The sequence below is a fragment of the Fundulus heteroclitus genome, chromosome 16 (assembly GCF_011125445.2).
Source record: "Fundulus heteroclitus isolate FHET01 chromosome 16, MU-UCD_Fhet_4.1, whole genome shotgun sequence".
NCBI lineage: Eukaryota > Metazoa > Chordata > Actinopteri > Cyprinodontiformes > Fundulidae > Fundulus > Fundulus heteroclitus.
In genome coordinates this window covers 17,507,432-17,519,823 of record NC_046376.1, presented here as the reverse complement: position 1 = coordinate 17,519,823, position 12,392 = coordinate 17,507,432, and the positions used below count along the sequence as shown (strand labels likewise).

Here is a 12,392-nt window from a genome sequence, read left to right as displayed (position 1 = left end):
GCCCAGAACCAAATCTCAAGGTGCTGAGCAACTGTCCACTGTCCAACTCCATGCATCTCATAGCCTTTATTGGGAACCTTGGCAGCTGTCAGACTGGAACAGGGTCCCTCTGATCTAGGCTAAGGCAAGCAGACTGCGCCTTGCAATAGCCTCAGGGGTCCTCTGTCAACAAATGCAGATTATGACAAGGTTAATCAGGGAAAGTCCGAGGTAATGTGATCATTATATCCAGTTGTAACTTTATGACTTGGATGTGTCAAATTCTTTTGTCCACAACAACGTCGAAATATACAGTTGACAACTGTTTTTTTACATACACTGTATAAAAAAAAAGAGTATATGTTGGATATTAAACAGCAATAAATATTTCCCATTAGGTCAGTTAGATGAATGCCAGGATATTGGGAGCCACTTTTTGTATCATTTGCTTTTCTTTAAAGTCACACTAAGATTACGGTGTCTTTAAATAAATTGAGGAATGTCAGACAACAATATAACAGGCTTCTATTATGTGAATTATCAGCATTTGAATTAAATGGCTGCATTAAATGGATGTATTTTAAGCCAAAACCTCAAAGACATTGACTCCTTGTGTGCAACCATGGAGAACCCTAAGAAATCATCCAAGACAGGAACAGAGATGTGGGCCTACACGGTTCTTGGTTTTCTTTTTTTGTACACTTCTCAGATTCCCATAGATGCCCGAATGTCCAGCCATTAACAATGGTAAGAAAATAAACTGCATTCTATGTCCCAGAGATGGACGTGCTTTGGTGCAAACTTGTGTATCAACCCCAGAACTACAGCAAAACGACTTGCAAACAGGTAAAATAATGTCATTATCCACGGTGAAATAAGCTTCTACCGACATGGGCTCAAAGGCCGCTCAGAGAAGAAAGATACATTACATTTTGCAAAAGCTAACGGGGACAAATATTACATTTTTGGAGGCATCATCTGTGGTTTAAGAAACTAAATCTGAAGTATTTGATCATAATGACAAGCACTAAATTTAAAGGCAAAGGAGGGAACCTCTAGTGTGAGACCATTATCCCACCTGTGTTATAGGGGCGGCAGCATCATGCTGGGGATTTGGTTTGCTGCAGGAGAATATGGAGCACTTACCAAGGTAAATTGTATCAAGATAAAAGAACACTATGCAGAAATGTTGAAGTGACACTTCAACAGGTCAGCTGGGAAGCTAAAACTTGGGTACAACTTGGTCTTCTAAGTGGACAGTGGCCCCGAACACAAAACCAAACTAGTTAGAAGTTGCCGTTTTACAGTGTCCATCACAATGCCCTGATCTCATTTCACAGAAAGGTTATAAACAGAGCTGCTGAGGTGTGTGGAAGCAAAGCAGCCTACAATCTCTACTCACTTGCTCTTGTTCTGTCAGGAGGAACACCTCCAAACTCTAGAAATTGTATGCATTCTTGTTTCGTAAATAATTCCTAAAACATTCAATTCATACAGTTTAAAGGCCAAGTCTGCAAAATACTAAGGAAATGCATGTATATATCTGAATTTTAAGAACGGGTTAATAAATAATCTCGCTCATGAATCAACAATCTAGCCAATAGAAATCATTTGGTTGACCCCAGCATGATTTAGAGCAGGAAATATTTAATCCAATTTAATGTCAAACTGTGAGAACAAAATTGAACGTGTCTTTTTAAAAAGTGCACATAAATATCTATTTAAACTTTATGTCAGAGTCAATGCTATGTCATAGCTTTGGCAATTGAATGTTAAATGTATCTGAATGATTGCACTAATGGTCCCTTATCCCTTCGGAACAACTATGTGTGCAATCTCAGTGTTGCAAGAGCAAATATCTCAAAATGTGGTATGCGTGCAATCATAGAGTTGTACTTCAAGCCATTCTGAGTTAACCACTTAAATAAATCAGGAAAAATATCAGCAGACATGAAACAAATCCTTGAACAGTACTGATAAAAAAACTGAAAAAAATGTCTCTTTAATTCGGTTTTAGTCACGAAGTTGTCCTATCTGTTGATTACGCTCTCTGCGGAGGGCCTGCGCAGCTGAAATGAAATAAGCTGGTTTGTGGGCAAGTCGTCAACCCCCTGAGGAGGAAACAAGACAAACACGATAAGAGGCTGTCTGTAAAATTACAGACTTCAGGCAGCTCTTAATGGAGTTCAGCTCAGGGTTGAGAAAAATAAGGTCAGTCCATCACTTAAGCTCCTGCATGGAGGGTGATGCCTCCTGCATTCATTCCTGCTCAGGAAAACGAGTTGATTACTACACTGAGCCCAATGTTTTTACAAACAGATCCATAAAAGACCAGAGTACATTTGCTTGATTTTATGTGGAGAAGAATATTAGTTTTCACAGTGATATACTGCAGCACACTTAGCAAGCACAATGGAAACAGTCTGAAGCCAGCAAAAAAATACAAATTTGAATCCATTCTTTTAAAACACTATAAATCTATGAGACAGAGCATTGCATATATTTTATGACTAGTTATGATGTTTAAAAATCAACATCTTAGCTGTATAAGACAAAGGATTTAAAATAAAACACAGAAGAAACCATTACTGTTACAGAGTGAAAATTGCCCTACAGATGTCTTTAGTTAAGCATTTTGGGCTCTGTGAACGATCCGTTTGTGGACTTTTTCGCTGTACTTCTGGCAGGCCCATCTTTAGTTGGTAAAGGTTTGGGGTGTCGCAAATTAAAAAAGATACAGCTTTCTAAACCTGTGCCAGAAAGCACTATCTTTGTGTACCACATTCCTTTTTTTTTTCCTTTCCCCATAGTTTATGAGCAATCAGCAGCATGCAGGCAACATCTTAGGTGTAAATTTTCGCTATTGCAAGTGGCTGCCGTCGCAATCGCGGAGCTTGCTGGTCCCTCAGGTTGCTTGGCTCCCATCATAAATCCTTGAGCATCTGAGGTCAATCGGTCTCTCACATCCATGAAATGCCAAGGCCGCCTTTAGGCCATGGTTTCCAAATGTTCGTGTCATATCAAAAGTCCGGTGTGCATGCGTGTGCAATCTGCTTGAATATATTTCAGTTCAAGTTTTTTACCCCTCCCCCCACCTATACCTGTAACAATACAATATGAAAATCTTGAGGGGATAGTCTGTCTTTGCTGAAATAATGTTTAGATATCCCCCAAAAGCTGCAACACAACGTTCGTATTTGTCTAGTGGTAGAATTTACAGATGAACGGATCTATAAAAACCAAGTCCCCTTATTTACTGCTTTTTCAGTTTTTTTAAGGATTTTAGAATTTTTGCTAATTTGGATCTCAACACGTGAGAAGATGATCAAATAATAAATTAGAAATGCAGTTGAAGACATTGCTGAAAATTGCCAAAGAGCGACAGCACAGAACACTTAACCTGTCAATGCATAACAGAATGGCCCCCAAGGACATAATTAGCGATACCAAAGTCCCAGCTTGAATGCAAGTACATGAGGCAAAGTGTTTCAAGAGAATATGTTCTGTGGCACAGCAATTAAATTAAGAAAGTGGTTTGTGGATGTTGGCAGAGATTTAGTACTGACAGAAGACAAGCAAAAACAAAGAAATCCCTGTTCTCGGTGAAAACTTTGTGCTCACAAACAACACCAAGGGATGTATTGATACTGTGACGGCTCACTTTCTGTCATTACCGTGGTATGAACCGTGGTGGTCTTGTTTTTCAGCCTTGGGTTGGTTAAAGCCACGGTTTTCTCTTTTCAAGACATTACGTTTGTGCAAAAACAATGTTTTATATATATATATATATATATATATATATATATATATATATATATATATATATATATATATATATATAATCCTGCAATAAATACTGCCTAAAACAAACTGTTTTTGCTGGAGTGAGGAGACATCCATCGTCTTCATCCCTTTACTTTCATAAAGCTCCTCTGTTCTTGCCTGTAAAGAGGATTTTTGAGGAAAGGAAATGGATTAGTGCCATTTAGTCGCAAAACAGCCATTATAAATTAGTAAGAAAAAATTGTATAGCCTCATGAAACATGTAAAAGATTTATGAATCCATGAATGCAATACATTTCAGAACAAAGTCTAAATACAAAACAAATTTTTGTTAAAGAATTGTAGGGCTCAAGATTCTAAGTCAGCAAAAACACACACACACACACACACACACACACACACACAAAAGGAAGCCTCCATTGTATGTTTGAGAAAATTTAACTACCAAAATAATGACAGGTTAAGTACGCTGTTTATCTTCACATTGCATTTCTAATTCTAATTTAATCATTTTCAGAGACACCAGACGGTTATAAATATCCAATTTCAATGGCTCGACAAATCTCGATGCATCGATCCCCACGTAGACAGAGAAGACATTTGCTCCAGATTCAAACTCTCCTCAAAATCAAACTCTTCTTTTATTCAATGTGTTTGCAAGTACCTGCATGCATTAGCCTCCAACTCCACAGCTTCAGCTCGCCACACCCTTGAGCTGGCTTTCTAAACAGGGCATTGTAGTGTGCCAGGAACTTTCTTTTTAACACGTCTCAATACGTCAGGGAGGCGGCCGGAGGCAAACTCATGTCACTGAAGTGAAATATGAGACCGTTTAATTATAATGTGGGAAAACATAATCAAGTTTGTTTGCATGATATTGAGAAGCCCCAGCTGTCACTTAAGTCATTAAAATTGCGAAGTGAGGTTTAGTTGCCAACTCAAGCATAAAGAAAGACCAACTCATCCCAGTGTTTTCTTCTCTTTTTTGTCTTATATCCAATAAGATTTGTTGTCTAAAACTGAACTTACTGCAGTTACTGTTGTGGGCTGTACATTTGTGTTATGAGTACCTATCCAGTATCACCAATCCACTGCGCCATCATTTGATTAGGCCTGTCGCCAAAGTCTTGCTACTTCACAGAAAGATCTGTATCTTGAAAGATTTGACAGCATTGTAGAGCTCTATCCCTTGCTTTGTTTTAAAGGTGACTCCTGATCAGACTCAGACAGTAGGTATTACATCGCAGTTATTTCTTAGAAGAGCCGCGCTATGTCCTGTGAAAGATAACGCCTCAATAGCTGAAGTCAGCACCATCCTGTCAAATCACTTTCATCGCCTCGCTGTATAAATAGTCCATGAGTTTTAATGCTAAAACCAACAAAGTCTCTTGTTTAGTCCAAAAGCAGGGCTTCTTTTTGGTCCTTTTATTTAAATGTCTCGTTTGCGTACTTCTGGCCACACTGTCCAGCGCTCAAACCCCAGGGTTTAATACCCAGTTTGAGTCTTTAAACCTTAGCCGAGTTTGCCAGCAGGCCTGCATTTAGCGCGTCTGAGAGGTGTTTGTGATAACCATCATTTTGTGCCACTTGATGCGCGTTGAAACAGTCCCTGTAGTTTAGACCCGTAATACCTCTGTCCCTCAGATGTCACGGTGTTTAAATTAGGACAGGCGCTGGGCTTGTTGAGGCTTATTGTGGCTCCAGAAAATGCTTTCAAAACACACCGCGAGTCTGGCTTCAGCTCTCAGACTCACTTGAAGGGGTTCCCGGTTGCTAATGGAACTTTGTCTTCTGAAATTCGTCTTTGAGAAAGAAGAACGTTTCTGATCGTGAAGTGGCTTTTAAATGTGGTGTTGACTTTCCGCGCACGGCGACTTGCCAAAGCGTTCAGGCCTCTTGATCTTTTTGCACATTTGGTCACATTAGAATGACAGACTTCAAATGCCTTCTGCAGAGATTTTACTGGCAGGTTCTGCAACTAGAGAGAGGCTGGTTATTCAGAAGAATACCAACATGCACCACAGTGACATCTGCTTGCCAAATGATGTTTAGTTTTCCATCCACTTCGTAATTGTGCACGCCTTTGTTCTTGTCTGTCACAAAATATATATTTTTTGTGCTTCCTTCATAAAAAATTGCGAAAAAACTGCATTAAAGACGGACCGAGTGAAGGCCAGTGTGGTTGCAAGCTCTCCTGGCCTGCCTGATTAATATGCTGATTTCTCTGTAATGACAGACCAAAGGCTTGTGGTAACTCACACCTCGCCCCTAACCTGATTGATCTGGGTAACATGATGCTATGTGTTTGAAGATAAAACACAAGCATGAGGCGACCACCCCACCAATCTTTCCTTTGTTGGCTGGGCAACGTCTATCCTGAGCTCATAACTGGCCATCAGGTCTTTCCCAACCTCCTTACTTTTGTTAGTTTTGAGCAGGACTATCATGCACCAGCCTGACCAAACCGCTCCATGGCTAAAGAAGACCCAGGAAAAATGGATGGGTTCCAGGCTGCAGACAGCCGCCGTAACCCCTGTGTCATATCAGTAGCAGCCAAGGGTCACTAGAAGGAGAGGCTATGACCTGACAGCGGGCTTCATTAGGTTAATTGGGATCCAATTAGCCTCCAGCTCCCCAACAAAGAAGCATTAGAGTATGAGGGACACTCAGTCATTTAAGCTACTGTCAAAAACAGTGTGAGACCAGATTCAAACCTCTGGTGGGATCTTGTTTTCCTGCAGTTGGGTTTGAATGTCTTATGAGCGTCAGAGCTCTGTTCTGGTAGCTGTGTTAAAATGCATACCATCATTCTCTTTAAGCATGACTCTAGGCCTGTATTTACTGTCTTTGTCCAACACAGCAAACAGCTGATGGTGCAGAGCATGGTTAAGGGATTACCCCCTTTATGATTAAGAAGTGTCCAGCGCGACAGTCTGGGCTGGAGCTATAATTTTCAGAGGCTGGGTTTAATTGAAGAAGCCCCCAAGAGATACTCACAGAAATCCTCCCTACTTAAGGGGGCAGGGTGGGTGTTTCGGCCCGGGACTGGCCGGTTCATCTGAGTGGGGACTAATGAAAACAAATGATCTGACAGGGTCCAGAGGTTGAGATCAAGGCTGAAGGTTCCCCCCTGCCCCTCTCAATTTCCAGCTTTAGGAGATTAATGAGGGCAGAAACAGTCACTGCTCTGTATCATTTACCCCCCTCAAGGCCCCCGAAACCTTATGGTTTCAGTGTGGAGCCCACCTGTTGGTCCATTATGGCCAAATGACACTGAGCTAGAGGGCACTGCCTCTGAATTGGGTTTAAGTGCTCTGTCCTGATCACCCTTCAGCCCCAGATTGTGTTAAAGAGGATTAACCTTTTCTTGTGGTTTTCTGTCTCTAGCTCTCCTGACAATACAGATGGGTAATAGTCATCAGTGTGTGGCCATCAGATATTGTGAATAATTCATAATTGTGAATAAAATTATAGATAGTAAACTTTTATACCAATGTAAGTTAGTTGTATAAACAAGCTGGTATGTAGTCAAATCAGTTGCAGTAAAGCAACAGAACTTTGAGGCGGAATTTTTGCCCAGCCTTGTTGTAGATGGATACCTCCATAATTAAAAAACAAAGATCAAATCATATATTTTTTCTGAAATCTGGCTCAGTTACATTTTTTGTGGCACAGTAAAATAAACCCAGGAACTCACTGTGACCTGTTAGATTTATGAATAAAAATATGGTACATTAAAGATCTAATAAAATAGTAGCAGAAAGCCCAAATAAAAACATAGTCTTTGTCACCGAAGTTGTAGCTTTTTTGTGGCTGTGCTGAGGATGTGTTGCGGTTTAAAAGAGAAGACTGCCTCCTTGTGGACAGTTCACATAAAAGCAGAGCACAAAACAAAATCAGAATCAGAATATAGGGAATATTTCCCAGAGGGAAATTTCTTAATGCACATCAAGGATAGAATTTGCAGTCATATTTAAAAAAATATGACTAAAATACCTAAATTGGGTCAACCATTAAGTTCTAAGCATAAGTCCTATTACCACCCTCCCACACACACACATACACACAACTCCACAAAAAGTATTATTTAATGGGGTTCCGTTATAATTATTATTATTATTATTATTATTATTATTATTATTATTATTATTATTATTATTATTATTATTATTATTATTATTATAGTTGTTGTCATTATTATTATTGAAATGGAATCAATAACTGCATTAGCAGCGTAATGCCACTAGATGGGGGTGCATGGTAGGTTCAGAATGTAAAAATAAAGAGGCGTGTATGTGTGTGCGTGCGTGCGTGCGTGCGTGCGTGTGTGTGGTTGAGGAGGTCTGTGCGCTAGTATACTCGTGTTTTTTTTCCTGTTTTTTTTTTTTTTTTTTTTTTTTTTTTTTTTTTTTTTTGTATTTCAAAATAACACGATACAGCGAAACGAAACAGTTTTCTAGCCACCGAGCGAATGGGTAGAGCGGCTCAATTGGATTTTTAACTCTAGAGATAGTATACTACATTTCCCATACTGCCCTGCCGCGCAGCCGCTTCTTGTCACTGCTGTCGCCCTCAGCCTGTGTGTGTGTGTGTCCGCCGTGAATTGCTCCAGCATCCCTGCGCAGGCAGCAGGGCAAATATTAATGTGAAAAAAATAGAGGAATTTACCATCTAAAAAAAAAAAGATGTAATCGTGGGATACGATTTCACGCTAGGCTGTTTGCAATGACGGACGGAAAATATGGAAGAGAGAATTTTGTGCTGCGCCTCTTTGGAGGACGGACCGACGCGCAGGGAGAAATGATGCGGAATATTTCCACACATAGATGTTAACGCAGAAAATACAAGATGAAGAAGCAGTTCAATCGAATGCGTCAGCTCGCCAACCAAACGGTGGGAAGGTAAGCAAACCCTCTCAGTGCGCCATTGTCGCCGGGCCAAGTGAAATTGAAAAGAGACCCCCCCACACCCTCCAATGGCCCCGTTAAGATTTTAATAAAATGCAATAAAAGAGGCTATAATTAATGTATGTGTATACATATTGCTTGCTTAATGGATAACCGATTGGTGATTATGGGGAGCAAAAGTAAACCCCGTGTTCAAAACATCACCGGCGTTCCTCTATGCGTAATATCCAATGGAGCTACCGCATAGGCAGCGTGTAGGCGCATTGCCCCAGTAGCTCCCACCTGCCCACGGAAAGACATTAAAAATAGACAATCGCAGGAACGCAGTCAGCCTCGGCGACACGTCCCCCCCTGTTTAAGCAAGATGTGAGCTCTTAATCGTGGCGAAATCATACTGACAGGATTAGGCTGTGTTAAAAGGTTCTGCCTGTCACCGAACCTGTCAATAGGTGAACGTGATTGCGATGGATGGGGTGAGGGCTGCGACGTGAGGGAAGGGGGGAAAAATGGAGAAACGGCCCAGTGTTGTTTTTACGCAGCACCTGTGCGGAGGGAAACCCCTTCTAAGCCTGGATCACCTGCTCTGATAGACGTGAGCAACATTTTAGTAGCGCTCCTTTTGGAGATCCATGATCCATTTTACTCATTTGACGCCTTAATATCTAAAAGATAACTTGTCCACATGAGAGCATCTGGCCGTCTCTAAAACTCCCAACTATCTTCAGGAATGGATGTGTTGTGACCTTTTACACAGGTCCACCGGGCTTATCGGCTCCCTCCCCTTTCCTCTGCGCGCAGGGAGAGCAGCTTGTCGTGCGGCTCTAGGCCAGAAGGTGTTTTCTGCTCAGCACAGGGGGATTAAGACCAGAAGGTTGGGTCATTATTACTACAAGGTTGTTTGAGTGAAAGGCTCTCTCTCTCTGAAGGAGGCTGAGTCTGTGCTATCTTTATTAATCAGCGTTTAGATTCATTTGATTTTCCTTCTTGCATTCTAAGGATTTCTGCACCACTTAGTGCCCGCCTGCTTGATAGACATGTGTTGGCAGGCACGTTTTAGGACTTCAAATGGCCACCTAAAAAGAAAATTTTTGTGTGTCTAAATACATTCTCCATAGTGGTTTGTAAAGAGCAAAGTTACATTCAACTGGTCAAGTATTATGACACAGAAGTTTTATATTAATATATTTTCTTTGCAACTCAGTGCCAGATTTGCAGAGTGCAAAACTTATGTTTCTCCTGTAAAAAGATTCTGTGCGGATCTCTGCAGCCCCTCCAGAGTTAACGTGGCCCTCTGGGCTGCTTCTCTGATCAGTTAAGGTAGACAGCCGTGTCTTGGTAGGTCTGCAGCTGGGCCAAATTCTGTCTATTTTCAGATCAAGTATTGAACAGTGCTTTGTTAGACATTCAGAACTTGGGATATTGCTTTGCAACCTAATCCTGTTTTAAACATCTCCTCGACTTCATCCCTGCACCGTACGGTGTGTTCCTTGGTCGTCATGTCTGCTCGCTAATGTTCTCTGACAAAGTTCTGGGGCCTTCAACGAGCAGCTGTATGCTTACTGAGATGAAATTACATTCATTACACCGGTTACATAACATGCGAAGGCAATGGGTTGTGCTGAGTGCTCCCAGCGCTGAGTTCAAATGCAATATGCCAGGCTGTTCTGATTCTTATTTGCAAAACGAAAGCTAGGAAACAAAATACCAATAAACTATATTCTAGTCTGTGGAATTTTTCAAGGCGTCACAAACTGAGCAGTGGTTCCACTTTAGCGTCACGTTCTCCAATTTTGCAAGGAGATTTAAAACAAGCAGAATTAAATTTAACATTGTCAGAACATTACCGTTGTAGCATGAAATAAGCATCTGATATACAAATTTGATCCTTTGACTCAGAGGGAAAAGAAACAGGGTTTTGTCCAAAATTTTACAAGAAACTTTAGTATGAAGCCAGAGAAATGTATGTTGTTTTAAAAGTAAAGCATACTTGAGTGAGCCTCCTGGATAAAATAATAGGTCCATAAATGAACTTTAAATTAGCATACTAAAGTGACAATAAAGCACAGCAACCTACAGCTGTCCTTAATATTGACAGGAAGAGAAATTTATGGCAAAAGCTTTTACCTCTAAGGAATTGAAAATAAAGTGCACCCAGAGAACAGTGCAATGAAATCAAGTTACAGTTATTACTGCTCTGTGTGTATGTCATCTTGTAGTGCCGAAGACTATCCTTAAACTACTCGTTTGTCTTTTTTATCACGGAGGGTAAAAGGCCCCCGAAATGTCATCCGCAAATGATGCGTGCACGGACAGATTTCAAAGTTGAAGGAGCTTTCTTTCTGCACATGCATGCAGGGGTCTATGCATCCTTGTGCCCACGTGCAGTAGGCTATAAGTGTGGAACGAGTGGGTGAGCAAAAAATGGACAGTTGCAGATGAATCGTGCATTTTAATGTAAGCTTTCGCACCTCGAATGTGCACACGATGCTGGATCTCTGCGGTCCTTCTGCTCATTCTCTACAAGTTTTTTTTTTTTTTTTTCCAACTCTCCCATAATGACTGGATGCTTCACATTTCAGCTTTTCTGTCACGACTTTAACACCCTGAGCAGTACAAGATGAAAATGAAATGAAAAGTTCATGATTTTATCTTCCGGTTTAATGTTCTGCTGACTCGGACATCGACCTTCTTCAAACTGTGGCACGGTTCTTCTGCTTTTTCAGGCTTCTGACCCTCCTGAACTTGAACAGTCTCTGAGGAGGTAACATTGATGCGCAGTTCTCACTGTCTTATCATCCAACTCTGGGTGAAGATGTGTGCTTTACTAACAAGAATTGTAATCTCAAATATAAATATTCACGAATCAGTTAAAGATGTGTTTATATCGACCGCTTAAGGTTCATAACACGAGTCGTTTCCCCAGTCGTGGCACATCTCTCTGCCTTTACTGTCTTCTGTCTCGGGACAGTAAAAGTCTCCATCTAGTGGAGTGGGTCGGTGTTCAGGTGTGCTGTGTCAGCAGCACTCTGACTCTCTAAACCTGCTGCTGCTGCTGCTGCTGCTGCTGCCTCTGCTTCTGCTGCAGTGGGTAAGATCCATGTTATGTGATCATTAGTTGAACCAATTACCTCTGCAAAACACCACTCTATAGTGAAGAATGAGCTGTCAGGCGCACTGCACAATCTACATGAGCGTTGCATTGTCCAGTGAAAGAGACCAGACACGGCCATAGAGTGTCAAAGTGGAATGAAATAATTGCTTTCATTTGGGTTTTTGCAGGTGCTTTTGAAACTGTTTATGGAAGACATTGCATGTATTATGTCCTCGTGCATTCAGACTGAACAAGCATTGTATTACGCTGGTTCAGACAGCTCTTACCCTCCATTTCTCTTGACCTATTTCACTGTTCCCATCTCACAGTCCTATTTAGGTCCACAATAGCCTGGTAAAAGATGTCTTTTGATACAGTGGAACCATATATTTACAAACAATATGCATAAAAAAACACTTAAAGGTGTTTTTCTGACATTAAAACAGACTACATTTTTCCTGTTTTGGTTCAGGTAGGACTGCCAAAAATGAAATATGTTAGCTAAATAAATAATGTAATTAGAATAATGTAAGTAAGTAATCAAAGTAAGAAATCAACATACACTTACTGAGACTTTAGTGGAAGGAGCAACCATTTTGTGTATTCTTCTACAAGCTTCTCTCTCCTGACTG

At 40.8% G+C, this 12,392-nt stretch overlaps 1 protein-coding gene across 6 annotated transcripts in view; it reads left to right on the top strand.

The window, feature by feature from the left end:
* Window positions 1–8,128: 8,128 nt before the first annotated feature.
* Window positions 8,129–12,392, top strand: part of si:ch211-114m9.1 (rho GTPase-activating protein 44) — a 34,874-nt gene continuing 30,610 nt past the window's right edge. For 2 of the 6 annotated variants that reach the window (XM_036147937.1, XM_036147938.1), the window contains exon 1: window positions 8,130–8,663. In XM_036147937.1, coding sequence (XP_036003830.1) covers window positions 8,611–8,663 — 53 coding nt within the window. In that variant the 5' untranslated portion in view covers window positions 8,130–8,610. Of the gene's footprint in view, window positions 8,664–12,392 lie in introns of all 6 variants that reach the window. The other 4 variants (XR_004932937.1, XM_036147936.1, XM_012871061.3 and 1 more) reach the window with 4 other exon arrangements.